The sequence below is a fragment of the Natator depressus genome, chromosome 2 (genome assembly GCF_965152275.1).
Source record: "Natator depressus isolate rNatDep1 chromosome 2, rNatDep2.hap1, whole genome shotgun sequence".
Taxonomy (NCBI): domain Eukaryota; kingdom Metazoa; phylum Chordata; order Testudines; family Cheloniidae; genus Natator; species Natator depressus.
The window spans coordinates 150825171-150838647 of NC_134235.1; the positions used below are offsets into that span (position 1 = coordinate 150825171).

At 41.0% G+C, this 13477-nt stretch overlaps 1 protein-coding gene across 3 annotated transcripts in view; it reads left to right on the plus strand.

The window, feature by feature from the left end:
* Positions 1-13477, plus strand: part of TEX10 (testis expressed 10) — a 124970-nt gene that overhangs the window by 30407 nt on the left and 81086 nt on the right. For all 3 annotated transcript variants that reach the window (XM_074945126.1, XM_074945127.1, XM_074945125.1), the window contains exons 6-8: positions 943-1181; positions 3500-3635; positions 12582-12757. In XM_074945126.1, the coding sequence (XP_074801227.1) occupies positions 943-1181; positions 3500-3635; positions 12582-12757 (551 nt within the window). The remainder of the gene's footprint in view (positions 1-942; positions 1182-3499; positions 3636-12581; positions 12758-13477) is intronic.

The window sequence follows — 13477 nt, forward strand, 5'->3', positions numbered from 1 at the left end:
TCATCATTGGCTTCTGAGTTAGCACTCACTGAAATGAATAGGTCAGTTCTCAAATGAGGCAGTTCACACTTGAGAGCTGTTGTTTATCTTTGCAAACTCTGGCAGACATCTTTGAATTGATCACCTTCCACATTTGGAAGGGTTTATTTTTTTGAACCATACAAACTAAAGACTAATTTTTTGTTTTTAATGTAAGCTATTACTCTGAAGGACAAATTAAGTCTGTTTGTAAGGCCCCAAACCCTGGTGCCTCACTCTTAAGGAAAGACAGAATTAGACCTAAAGACTTCAAAGCTAATTTGGTCTCAACATGTGTTAGCAAATACCAGAGCTTCATACGTGTTCTGTTGGTATAATACATTGATGGAGTATTAAACGTCTTTATGAAATAAAATAAAATAAAAATGCTATCTTTTTGGGTGGTAGAATGTGTTAAATATATGGTGTTTGACATATATGGAAGTATATGTAGGCTTTGCTGATTAATAAAATTACTTTTAAATTTAGCAATTTACAGATTTACCAACTAATATTTTGTACTGCTTTAAAAAAAAAAGAAAAAAGAAAAAAAGGAGTGACATTCACTCTTAGTTATAGCACACTGGAAACTTCTAAATTGTGTTAGGCTAATAGTCTCGGGAATGGAGGGGTGAGCATGGAAAGGAGTCATAATTATACTGCTGCCCTTCCTGGGACTGTTGTATAATCTTGTGAGCTCAGTGGAGGTGTTGGGTGCTTATCATGTTTAAAAATCAGGTCACTTATTTATGTATTTAACCATAGACTTAGGAGCCTTAGTGAGGCTCCTATTTTTAAAAGTTTTGCTTTAAACCTGTAGTGCTTAGAAGAAAATTTTTCTATATTACGATAACTTTGTGAAACATTAATGCATTAAAAACTTCATTCATTTTTCATAAATATCGGTATATGTATTTTACTTAGCACCAAGTACTGTATGACATCGTCAAACAGCGTAGACCGTCTTTTATTGAATTTAACCCTGTGTGACATTATGGTTTCACTGGCAAGTGCTTCAACACTTCAAATGGATTCTGACTGGCTGGGTATGATAAGAAAGTTTGTGACCGAAACCCTTCAGCATGGCTGCAGATTGAACTGCAAGCAGTTGAACAGATTGCTTGGCGTGACATGGAGACTAATGCAAATACAACGAAACAAAGGTAAGAGTAGTTAGCAGGTAGTTGTCTTCAAAAACCAAATATATCCTATGCACAGGAAATGTTCTGTGTCTCTGATTAACTTCTACAGTCTAAGGTGGATGGGGTACAAAGTTAAGAATGTCCTAAAATGTTCTGTAGTGTGTACTGTCCACAAAGTAGTAGTATTTCACTGTATACATCCCCTACTTCACAGGGCATTGAGAATTGCTGATTAAAGAGTTTTTTGTAAAGCACTTTTAGATTCTTGGATTAAACATACTCTAAATGTGAAAAGCAATAGGAGTAGTATATTTGTGTATTTGTACCCATTTTCTCTTATCTTTAAGTAAAAAAAAAAAAAAAAAAGAGGAAAAAGAGATCACTTCAGTGAATAAGGAATTCATTTACATCTGCATCTTATTGATCACAGTTAATCAGTATTTCTTGAGGCCATTTCAGTGTTCCATTCTGTGTTTAAAATCATTTTCATGGTTTGTAGATGTGCCTTTGTAATGATAAGAAGGCTGTCATACTGCTATAATGACATGGAATGATAAGCTTACATTGATGAAAGCCTGTGTCAAGTAACACTTTATTTCCCAGTGTTTCATTAATTTTCCTTTCCAAGAGAGGGCACATCTCCTGTCACTTCTAGGTCCAATGCAGAATGCCTCTCTTTCAGCTGCTTTTTCTTGATTGTGATACAGGTGAAATATTGCTGGCCCTTATGCTGCTCGGTTTTTGATGGAGGACTTACTCAGGCTGTGTCAACACTTAGGGCTTGTCCACACTACTACTTTTGTCACTATAACTTATATCATTCTGGGGCATGAAAAAAACATCCCCCTGAAGAACATAACTTACACTGACAGAAGTGCTGGTGGGGACAGCGCTATGTCAGTGGGAGAGTGTCTCCCGCCGACATAGCTACTGCCGCTTGTGGAGCTGGTTTTATTATGTTGACTGGAGAGTTTTCTCCCTTTGGCATAGAGGGGCTACGTGAGCGATTTTACAGAGGCGCACCAGCATCAGTACAGCTGTGCCGCTGTAAGCTCGCTAGTGTAGACATGGCCTTAAAATGCTACAGCAGCACACTTCCACTGTAGTGCTTCTGTCTCGATGCTACCTGTGCTGACAGGAGGGGTTTTCCTGTCGGTATAGGTAATCCACTGCCCTGAGAGGGGGTACTTAGGTCAATGGAAGAATTCTTTCATCAACTTAGCACTGTCTATACAGGGATTTAGATTGGCTTCACTGTATTGCTCGTGGGGTGAATTTTTCACGCCCCTGACGAATATAGTTAAACTGACCTAACTTTCTGGAGTAGACCAGGCCTCAAAGAGTGGAAGTTTGCACTGAAACTAAAAGTGGCAGTTGTCAGGCTCATCCTGATATGATAGTATTGCCCAGTCAAGTGCATTCTACAGATAATGCTTTGCATTCGGGATCTGAGTTTCGCTCTGGATGGTATCAGCAGGGGAGTTTCCATGGGCTGCAGGTGCTGTTATGTAGTGTGGTGTAGAATGAGAGGTGATCTGTGAAATAGCATGAACACTTTATCCATTAAAGGCTTTACAGATAAGGACCAAGTTCTAGAAGTAGATCTGGATTCATATAGGGATTCATAGTAGTGTGTGGTGTACCAGGGTTGGGCTGTGTGTGTGGAACTAGCTGTGTCCAGATGGAGCATGTTGTAACAGTGTCTGGATCCGACATGGGTAGGTCTTCTGTATCTGAATGAAAAGGGTGAAATCTGTTGATCCTGGACAATCAAAGATCAAGGAAAGAAGGAATTAATGGCCAATGCAGGTATTTGAATGTCTTTTAACAGTAATGAGTCCAATAGGACCCAGAGACTGAAACCAACTTTACAACTAGAGGGCTGATGCCTTGATTAGAGTGTGAGGTGGTAGCTTCTACCTGCTTTTCAAATGCTCTCCCATTCCTAATAACGACACCTTCTTAGCATTCAAATAGATTATCTGTGATTTTCAGTATTCATTAATTTTCATTCTTGTATTATTTTTCATTGTGAAATTCTTTAATACTTTAAAAACGTATATGTTACGTGGGTTTCAGGTAGTTCCTTATCTAGCATTGTAATTTTAATTGTCTGAGGAATTTTACACTGCAAGCATTATTTCAAGATTTGTCTGTGAAGGTTCATTGTACATCCTGCAGAAATTGATTCCAGAATGGTTTACTCCCAGGATTTGGATTTTACATAGAAATGGGTATTTTAAAATATTTTACTAGCTCCTCAATAGATATTCTTAATGTAATGAGAAGATAAAAAGCACTTCTAAATTTCACATTTTTAATATGTTTTTTCTTTCTAGTGGCAATGGAGACTTTGATAAAAGCAGTATATACACTGTACCAGCAGAGGAATCTCCTCTTTCCTGTTCGTATGTTGCTTTTGAAATTTTTTAGCAGGGTTTATCAGAAAGAAGAGTTGAGCGCTCAAAGAATCAGGTAAAGATTTTTTTCTTTATTTTTAAAATTTTTAACCTTGCAGATTTAGTCTCAAAGTTTAGGCCATGAACTTCCACAGTAGAACAAAGCTTGTTGATACAGAATAAAAGCTCATTGGGGAAAGCTCAGATGATGTGTCCATTTGCTCCATTTTTCACAATTTCTTCCCCACTGCCAGAATTGTTTTGGAGAATTTGGCCAATCTGTGCTCAAATATAATTTATTACCTAATTTCTATTTCCAGTAAATTTAAGCATGTGTAAAATTTTAAATAGTTAATTATCCCAGTTCATTCATTAAGCAGAGATTTTTAATTTCTTTTTTGCCTTGAAATTCCACACATGACTACTTTTTAAAACATTTTAATGTGTGGCAAAGATGGAGATTTTCAGAAATAGATACATTAGAAAATTAGATGGTTTACATTTAGCTTGGTAAAGAATTAAATTGAACTACAGTAGAACCTCAGAGTTACAAACGCCTTGGGAGTGGAGGTTGTTTGTAACTCTGAAATGTTTGTAACTGAACAAAATGACATGGTTGTTCTTGTAAAATTTTACAACTGAACGTTAATACAGCTTTGAAGAAGAAAATGCTGCTTTTAACCATCTTAATTGAAATGAAACAAGCACAGAAACAGTTCGTTCTTCATCAAATCTTTTTTTAAACTATCAATTAATTTTTTTTAGTAGTTTACGTTTAACACAGTACTGTACTGTATTGCTTTTTTAATTTTTTTTTATTTTTGGGGGGTGTGGGCTCTGCTGCTGCCTGATTGCATACTTCCAATTATAAATGAGGTGTGTGATCTGTTCGTAGCTCAGCAACTGTATGTAAATTGTTGCTGATGTGACATCTAGGATTGCAGTTTTTTCTCCTTTTTTAGTAGGGATAAAATGTGAGTTCTGTGAGAAAGACCTCTCTGTACATCCAACATGTCTGGAAATGTGGACACTCATATTGTTTTTGCTCTAGTACCTTCACAGAACTCCCTTTTATTTCTGAATATTTGGCCCTGAGTATGTAAAAGACAACATCCAATTTCTTTCCTGTATCTATGGTGCAGAAACTTTTTTTACTACACGTCTACATTTCACTAGCTGCTAGCAGTGTTGATTAGTATACTTTGGATATCTTATTCCCAGAAATAATTATTTTTAATGTTCAGCCTTTTTATATTATCACAATTGTGTGATTTCACCACAGCCCAGTTAACAGCTGTGGAGTTTTCCAGAGCTGCTCTTGGTTCTTATTTAAAAAGTAATGGAACTTTGTACAGATTGTAAGCATTTTGAAGTAGGGACTGTCTTTTTTGTAACGTGTGCGCGTAACCTTGCACAATGGGGCCCTGATCCCTGTTGGGGTCCTCTAGGCACTACTGTAATAGAAATAATATAATAATGATAAAAGTTGTAGTAATAACTTGCTCTAGCTTAATAGTGGCTGAGCACTGTGCCTTTACTCATTCTATCTGTGGATGCTGAGATGGTCGAGTAAGACAAAATATGGGAGTTTATATTCTGTGCCCCATGTAAAGCAAAGAAGTCAGAAACGGATGAATGTGCCCTGTTGTCTGGGATACTTAAGGAAAGGTCACTCCCTGAGAAGATGCTCTGTCTCCAATGTACTTACTATATCTATCAAAACCAAGAAGTTACTGCTTATACAGAAGGCACATAAACTGATTTTCAGGATTTGTGTCCCTCTGGTTCCTGGCGGATTCCAAAGATCCCATTTAAATCTGGGAGATCTTTGATCCAAACTACTTGGATCTAAGTCCTCAGATTTGCATGGTTCCTCGTCTTCTGAGACTTTAGGCACTTTATCCAGTGCCTTCAAGAGGAGAGAGTAGGAGCGATCAGGCTAAGGGGTGTCAAATAACTAGTCTGTTGTGTGTTCTAGGGCAGACTGTTGCCTCAGTTCCTGAGACCTCCAGGTACTGCACTCTTGGTAACAGAATGCTCCTCAGATATGGAGGGGAAGAGGATAGTTCCTGACAGTTGATCTACAATTCTACTTGTTGGTTCTATCCAGTCTCTGATCCTCACTCAAACAGGAATATAATGCCTCTTCTGCAATGACTTCATCATGATCCCTTCTTAGAAGAGTCATGTGTTCTCTGTAGTAAGCCTGATGCACATTCTCTGGCAAGTACTCTGGTTGCAGCAGACCGGAAATAATACATCCCTTTTCAGTCAGGCAAATTGAAAAGGGATGTATTATAGAATTAAATATGAAAATATACGATAACTCAATATGGTGTTCCATGTTATTAAATTAAATTTTAATTATGCTTGCATTTTCAATATGTTGCAGATTTTTATATTGATGTATAATTACTTTGTAGCACTGGTATTCCTTTAGGGGATATTTGAGGATTTAGGTTTCCAAGGAGGTGGTTTGAGATTGTGGAGTATGCACATTAGTTGGATGCCTTTGCTCTGTATAATGAAATGGATTATCTGGATATCTCTACTATTCAAGGAAATAATTGACAGTTTACGTAGCAAAAGTTTTGTTTCACAATAAGCCGTCCCTTGCTGTGAGTTGGAACTTCTTCAAGTGGTCTCTGCACGTTCCTACTCCTGGGATGTGCCAGTAATGCAGCTCTGCTCTCATAGCAGTGCCTGTTGGAGTGCTCTCCCATCTCCTCTTGGCCCTTCTCTTACCGCTACTGAATATTCTGAAGGTGAGGCTATGAGAGGGATTGTGATGTTTCAGCCACCTCAGTTCTTTCTGTCAGTGGTTGCAGACAGACCAGAAATCTCACTAGTTTCCTCCAACCAGGATCTTTGAATCAAGACTCTCACGTTGTTAGCTAGCTTTCAGGTGGTGTCAGATTAGTCTTTTAAATTTTGTCTTTTAAAAAGTTATTTATTTCTTTATTTAGTTCATTTTAGTCCATTCCCAACCTGCAGCAACGATCTGTGCATCTTCAAGGAAAAAGGTGTTTGCCTTGGGGAAGGTTATTCTCTGTTTCTCTGAACCATATGCAACACCTTGAGCCGAAGGGCTCATAAGGAGCATCAAAACTGGCTCCAAGCTTGCCTTCTCCATGATGCCTTTGCAACCAAGTCCTCTGATTTAGAATCCTTAGGATCTGTAAGTACAGATAGGTCTCCTTCAGGGACTAAAGAGCAGCATAAGACCCCTTCCAAGATCTCTGCTACCAGGGTAGAATCTAATATCCTGGTACTGAAGGATTTGCAACCATTGGAGTTGGCTGTCTAACAAGATGAGCCGTCTCAGATGTTGACCTCCATTAACAGAGCCAGTCTTCAGGAATGTAATCCTTTGTATCAGACACCTCTGGTTCCAAGCAAAGAAATGGCACAAATATTGACCTCTGTTAGCAGAGCCAATCTGTGCCATGGGACCCCTCAGATACCATAACCTCTATTCCAAGTGCATCTTTGTGATTGGTTGGATCACAGAAACCCCCTAGGCGTTCCAAACTGATGTGCCAAGACTACTTCTGCTCCTGCTTTCCTGCCCTGTCAGCTTAGGACTTCAGTGCCCTGCCTGGTTTGAGCCAGACCTGCCAGCCTGCTGCAAACCCAGACCCAGGTCTGAACCACATCCCCTAACAGCTGTACGCTTAACTGAAAGCAGCTTACAGAAGTGTTCCTCTCTTGAACACTCAGGTGCCCAACTCCCAATGGAGTCCAAACCCTAAATAAATCCAGTGTAAATTGCAAAAGAGCCACAGTAATACATCAGCAGCCCCCCATCCGCTCCCGCTCCCACTCCCAGCGCCTTCTGCCCACCGGCAGCCCCGCCGATCAGTGCCTCACCCTCCCTTCCCACACCTCCCAATCAGCTGTTTTGTGGCGTGCAGGAGGCTCGGAGGGCGAGGGGGAGGGGCGAGGGCACAGCAGGCTATGGGGAGGGGTGAGAAGGGGTGGAGTGGGGGCAGAGGCAGGACCTGTGGCAGAGCCAGGAGTTGAGCAGTGATCACTCCCTGGCACATTGGAAAATTGGCACTTGTAGCTCCAGCTCCGGAGTCGGTACCTATACAGGTTGGCCACTGCTGACATAAGGTAACTGAAGACTTCAGTTGTAGATGAGATACTCTCTCTCTAGGGCTACCCAGACATACACTTGTTTGCAACCAGACACAATTCAAAATGCCTGACATTTTGTTTGAGAGCAGGAGCAGACAACCGGTTCATATCAGATGTTTTTCTGTTCAACTGGATAATAGGTCTTCTTTATGCCTTTCCTTTCCCCCATTTCCTTCAGTTCAGAGTCCAGAAAAAATAGACAGGCTAAAGTGTCAATAACTTTGATTTGCAACAGAATAGGTGAGATAACAACAACTTCAAGATTTTCTTCATCTATCTAAAGGGACCTCTTGGTTTTTCCCAGTAACCACTTACCCAACAGAATGGTCTGATTTATCACTCAAACATGTGCTGTCTGCATTTGACAGCATGGCCATTGAACTCTGATAGACATTAAAAAGTCTTGCTTTCTTGAAATTCAGCATGTCCCAATAAATTCTAGCAAACAGTCAAATCACCACCCTTCTGTGACTTCACATGGAAGAGATTTTTAATCTAGGCAATAATAACATAGTTCCAGAAACATCATCTTTTACTCCATACTTGAATACCTACTTCAGTTAAAGCTGTTGGGACTTTATATTGTCTGGGAACGTCCACTTAGCCATTTTGGTGCATCATGCATTAATTGATAAGACAGTATTCACGCATGGTATAGTTAAGAGGTTCATGAAGGGATTAGTAAACGTTTATCGTCCAGTCTGAGTAATCTCTGATATGGGATCTCAACCTAGTACTTACTCAGTTTGTGACTACGCGCCCCCCCACTTTGAACCTATGAGGGAATGATCCTTATTTCACCTTTCTGTCAAAACAGCCTTCATTATACTAATCACATCTTCTAGAATAATAAGCAAATTACAGGACCCATGGCTGACCAACTGTTTACTGTCACCCACAATGACAAAGCAGTCTTCCATCTCATCCTAAATTCCTTCCCAAAGTGGTAAGAGTTCTGCCTCATCAGTCTGTTAACTAACTGGTATTCTTTAATAAACGTGCTAACAATAAACTTGCATACATCATTTAATAAAACACACATTCAGCCTTTCTCTCTTTAGGGGTGGATCTGGTAATGATGACAGTGTTTCGGATCTATGGGGTAGATCGGGGTAGACTCTGAAGCACAGTTCTGTGGCCTGGATGTGGTTCTGCAGCGAATTCAGAAACTGTAGAATGATCATATACACGTGACCCTCCATATGGCTGAATGGGATGGATAGGTTCCAGAAGCAGAGGTTTGAAGTGCCTCTCAGAGATCAGGGGACCTGTTGAGTGAACTTCATGCTCCTACTCAGGTAGCATTGAGTTTGAGCCTGAGATGTACATGAGTAATTCAAATAATTCTTTCCAGTGTACATCATCTTATATTGTTTATAACACATTTGACTTGCCATTGTGCTGCCCTTTCACGTAGATTTAAGTCCCTCTGAAGTTCCTCTCATTCTTTTCTCCTCTTGACTAACCTCAATAATTTTGTCACCTCACTCTGTCATCCTTCCCTTTTCTCTTCCCCTCCTTATCTACTTCTAACATCTCTTTTGACACTTGCTCTTTGACAATGATGTCTGACTCTTTCACAGTGTTTTTTATTATCTGAAGAGAGCAGGTCTGCAGTAGGTATCTCAACATCTGCAGCTTCACCACAATGCTCCTTTGCTCTTTAAATGTTCTATTTTTCTCCCTGGTAGTCCAGCAGATTCAGTCTTGCACAGTCTGTCCAAATCTTTAGTGTTTTGCATCTGATGCACATAAATATAATTTCTTCTTTGCCTATTTGTCTTCAAGGTTTTCTTAGCTCTTCTCACTTCCATCTTACTTTTTACTTGCCATACATTGTTCCTTGGGCTGCATTTCTGTTTTCTGGAAGATATCTGTTTTGCTCAAATAAGCTCCTATATCTTACCATTAAACCATTTTTATTGTCTTTGGTGTTTTTTTTTTTTTTTTTTTTTTTTTAATTTCTGAGTGTCACTTGTGATTTACATTCTGAGTCTGATATTAATTTCCTTTGAGTCTGATATTAATTTGCCTCCCTTAACTAATTTCCCCATTTTAAAAAATAATCCCCTCTTTAAAGTTTGGAATACTACTTGAAATTTTTTTTTAGATATAGAGAAAAAGAACTGAGTGCCTTGAGGACCGTGCTCCCTGTTATACCCTTAGGTCTAAACTTTTGAAGCCAATCAGAAGCACTCATGCATAAGGCTACATTTTAGTCACGGGTATTTTTAGTAAAAGTCATGGACACGTCACGGGTAGTAAACAAAAATTCACAGACCTGTGACCTGTCCATGACTTCTACTAAAAATACCCCTGACTAAAATGGGGGAGGGTGGGGAGAGAGACTCGGGGGGCACAGCAGGTGCTGGTGAGGGAGGGCTCGGGGAGGAAGTCGCGGCCCGGGGGGTACCATGGGTGCTGGGGGGGCGGGTGCTTGGGGGACGAGTTGCGGCCCAGGGGGGCGCTGTGGGTGTTGGGGAGGGAGGTGCAGCCCAGGGAAGCACCATGGGTGCTGGGGAAGGGGGCGCAGGTGCTGGGGGGGTGGGGTGGGTGTCGCGGCCAGGGCGGGCATGGGTACAAGGGGGCGGGCTTGGAGGGGCTGGGGCAGGCTCCTTATCCAGTTCTTGGGAAGTGGTGGTCCCAGCTCCCTAGCTCTACGTGCTGATTCCACTCTGCACCAAACCCGGTTTCTGCAGCTCCCATTGGCTGGGAACTGGAGCCAGTGGGAGCTGCGGGGGCAGTGCCTGGCTGCTGGCAGAGGCAGCAGGTGGAGCTAGGGGAGCTGAGGGAGAGGAACCACCCCCCCCCCCCGATAAGCAGTAGCTCAAGCCCTGAGCCCCCCTGCACCACACCCTATGGCAGGGGGACCCTGAGACTCACCTGGGGGCTGCTTGAGCTGCTCAGGCGGCTCCTGGGCCAGCCACAATGGGCTGCTGCAGAAGTCTGAGGTCACGGAAAGTCACGGAATCCGTGACAAACACGGAGCCTTACTCATGCAGCCTCAAAGGTCACACTTTCACTCTCCAGCACAGGGGAGGGCAAACTGCGGCCCATGTGCCAGTTCCGGCCCATCAGGGCTTTCAGTCTGGCCCATGGGGATTGTGAGCCCCATGGCGCAGCGGGGCTAAGGCAAACTCCCTGCCTGCCCTGGTCCTGTGCCGCTCCTGGAAGCGGCCGGCACCACATCCCTGCAGCCTTTGAGGCGGGAGCAGAGTGCTCTGTGCACTGCCCTTGCCTGCAGGCACCGCCCCCCGCAGGTCCCATTGGCTGGGAACCACCCCACACCCAGGAGCCACTGCCAGACATGCTGGCCACTTCCGGGAGCGGCGTGGAGCCAGGGCAAGCAGGGAGCCTCCCTCAGCCCTGCTGCACACCGCTGCCACCCCGGAACCGCTCGAGGTAAGCGGGGCCACAGCCCGTATACTGCACCCCAACCACTTGCCCTGAGCCCCTTAACCCCCTGCCATGAGCCCCCTGCTGCACCCCTCTTGTACTCCAACCCCTTGCCCTGAGCCCCATCCAGCACACTGCACCTCCTCCCACACCCCCCACTCTCTCCTGCACCCCTTCCCCAGCACTACATTAATGGCCCTGCATACAATTTCCCCACCCAGATGTGGCCCTCGGGCCAAAAAGTTTGCCTGGACATGCTCCATCTTTGGGTGTAAATCTGTAGAAGCAATATACTTAAAGAACTGTGTTTACTGTAATTTACTGTGTTTACTGTACCCTGTAATGAACTTTTTCTTGGATGGAGAGATACAGGAGACATATCTATAACTGTTTAAATACGTTGTTGGAAACACGGATAGACTATGTATTTAGTCATAAAAGATAACAATGCAAGATTAAAACCTTCATGATAAAGTGAGGGAAGTACATGAATTCATGCAAGTTCATTACATAATTCATTCAAAAATATCCTTTTAAATAATGGAAATATTGGGAGGATTGAATAATGCAACACACTTGTTTGGAAATATATACTTGGCTAAATATAATCCAACTGCTATGCTTTCTGAAAGGGAGAATAATGCCTCTCTAATCTGTTAAAGTTCTTAGAAAAAATATAGATAAAGGAGAAGTGATGGACATCTTTTTTTTTTTTTTAAAAAAAGCTTTTTATAAGGTCTCTGATAAAAACAGACAAACAACCTTGCTCCTAATTAGGAATATAAACCATGAGATAAGAGAGAAAATCCTGTGGATTAAAGAGTGGGAATGGTTATATGAAATGTCAATCTAGGGTGAAGCAGCAATGGAAAAGGCAAATAGGATGGGTAAGAAACTAAAGGAACATGACATTGTATTGAACTCCCTTCTTTGAAGCATTTTGTCCAGTTTCCTTTTCTCTTAAAATAAATAAATAAATAAATCTGAGATTAAAAAGATAGAGAAGGACTGTGAAGATAGGATTAAATATGATATGAGCCAAAAAAAATAAAATTTTAGTTTGGAAAGTGAAGAGTTACAGGGGACTTTTGGTATTCAGTGTTAAGGATATAGTGAACCTTGAATTGTGTGTGCTTTTCCTCTGGCCCATAATATTTTGGGTCACTAAAGGATATTAATAGATGGTAAATTTAGAGCAAACAAAAGGAAATGCTTTTTCACCAGCATACAGTCAATTTGTGAAATTGAGTTCTGAAGGAGGTTGTTAGGTTACATGTTGCATAAACTGTTGGGGCTGTGAGAGAAGTGCGTGTATGATGATTCACTACGTACCAACACAATCAGACTCCTAGCTGAAACATTATAAATAGATACTACATTACAGTATAATAAGTATTCTGTATTTATTGTAAACAAAATAGATTTAAGAATATTTGTATTGAAGAGAAAATAATTTTTCCAACTAACTTTTTCCCCCTTCTTTTAGGAGCCGAAGTAAAGTTTTATCTCGTTGGCTGGCTGGCCTACCTCAGCAGCTTGCTCTCCTTGGTTCAAGAAAGCCTGAGCTTTCAAACCAGTTGATTGAGACCATTCATTCTGCTGCATCTCATTCAAACAAGGAATTGTTACAAAGTTTGCAAGCCACTGCTTCTCGAATTTATGGTAAGACTTCTGTACTAAAACATAATGAATTTTGTCTTGTCACTTGACATGAGAGGGATGGTACAAGGAGTGAAAAATCCTGTGTCTCCTGACTAAAGGCAGAGTACATACATGAAATGGTTATTCATACCCTTAAAATAGAAATTTGCAAAGAAAGTCATGGCTGCAGCAATTTTATTTCCCGCAAAACTGAAGTTTCATTTGAAGCTATCTTTTTTTTTTTTTTTTTTTTTTTAGGCTGGACTTAGCCTGATAGATGAGAACACTTGATATCTAATTTCTGTACAAAGCTGGACTTCGTGATATTCCTTTATTTTATGTTTCTCTCTACTTAGCAGTAGTTTAATGCTTTCTAAAGGCCTTGTTTCTTCAGGTTCTTAACTGAACCATCAGGGTTGTAAGGAGTACGTTCCTAGTAGAGCTGTTGATTAATTGCAGTTAACTCATGTGATTAACTCAAAAAAATTAATCACGATTAATCGCAGTTTTAATCACACTGTTAAACAATAGAATACCAATGGAAATTTATTACATATTTTTGGATGTTTTTCTCCATTTTCAAATATATTGTTTTCAATTACAATACAGAATACAAAATGTACAGTGCTTACTTTATATTATGTTTGATTACAAATATTTGCACTGTAAAAATGACAAATAGTATTTTTCAGTTCACCTCATACAAGTACTGTAGTGCAAGCTGTTTATCATGAAAGTGCA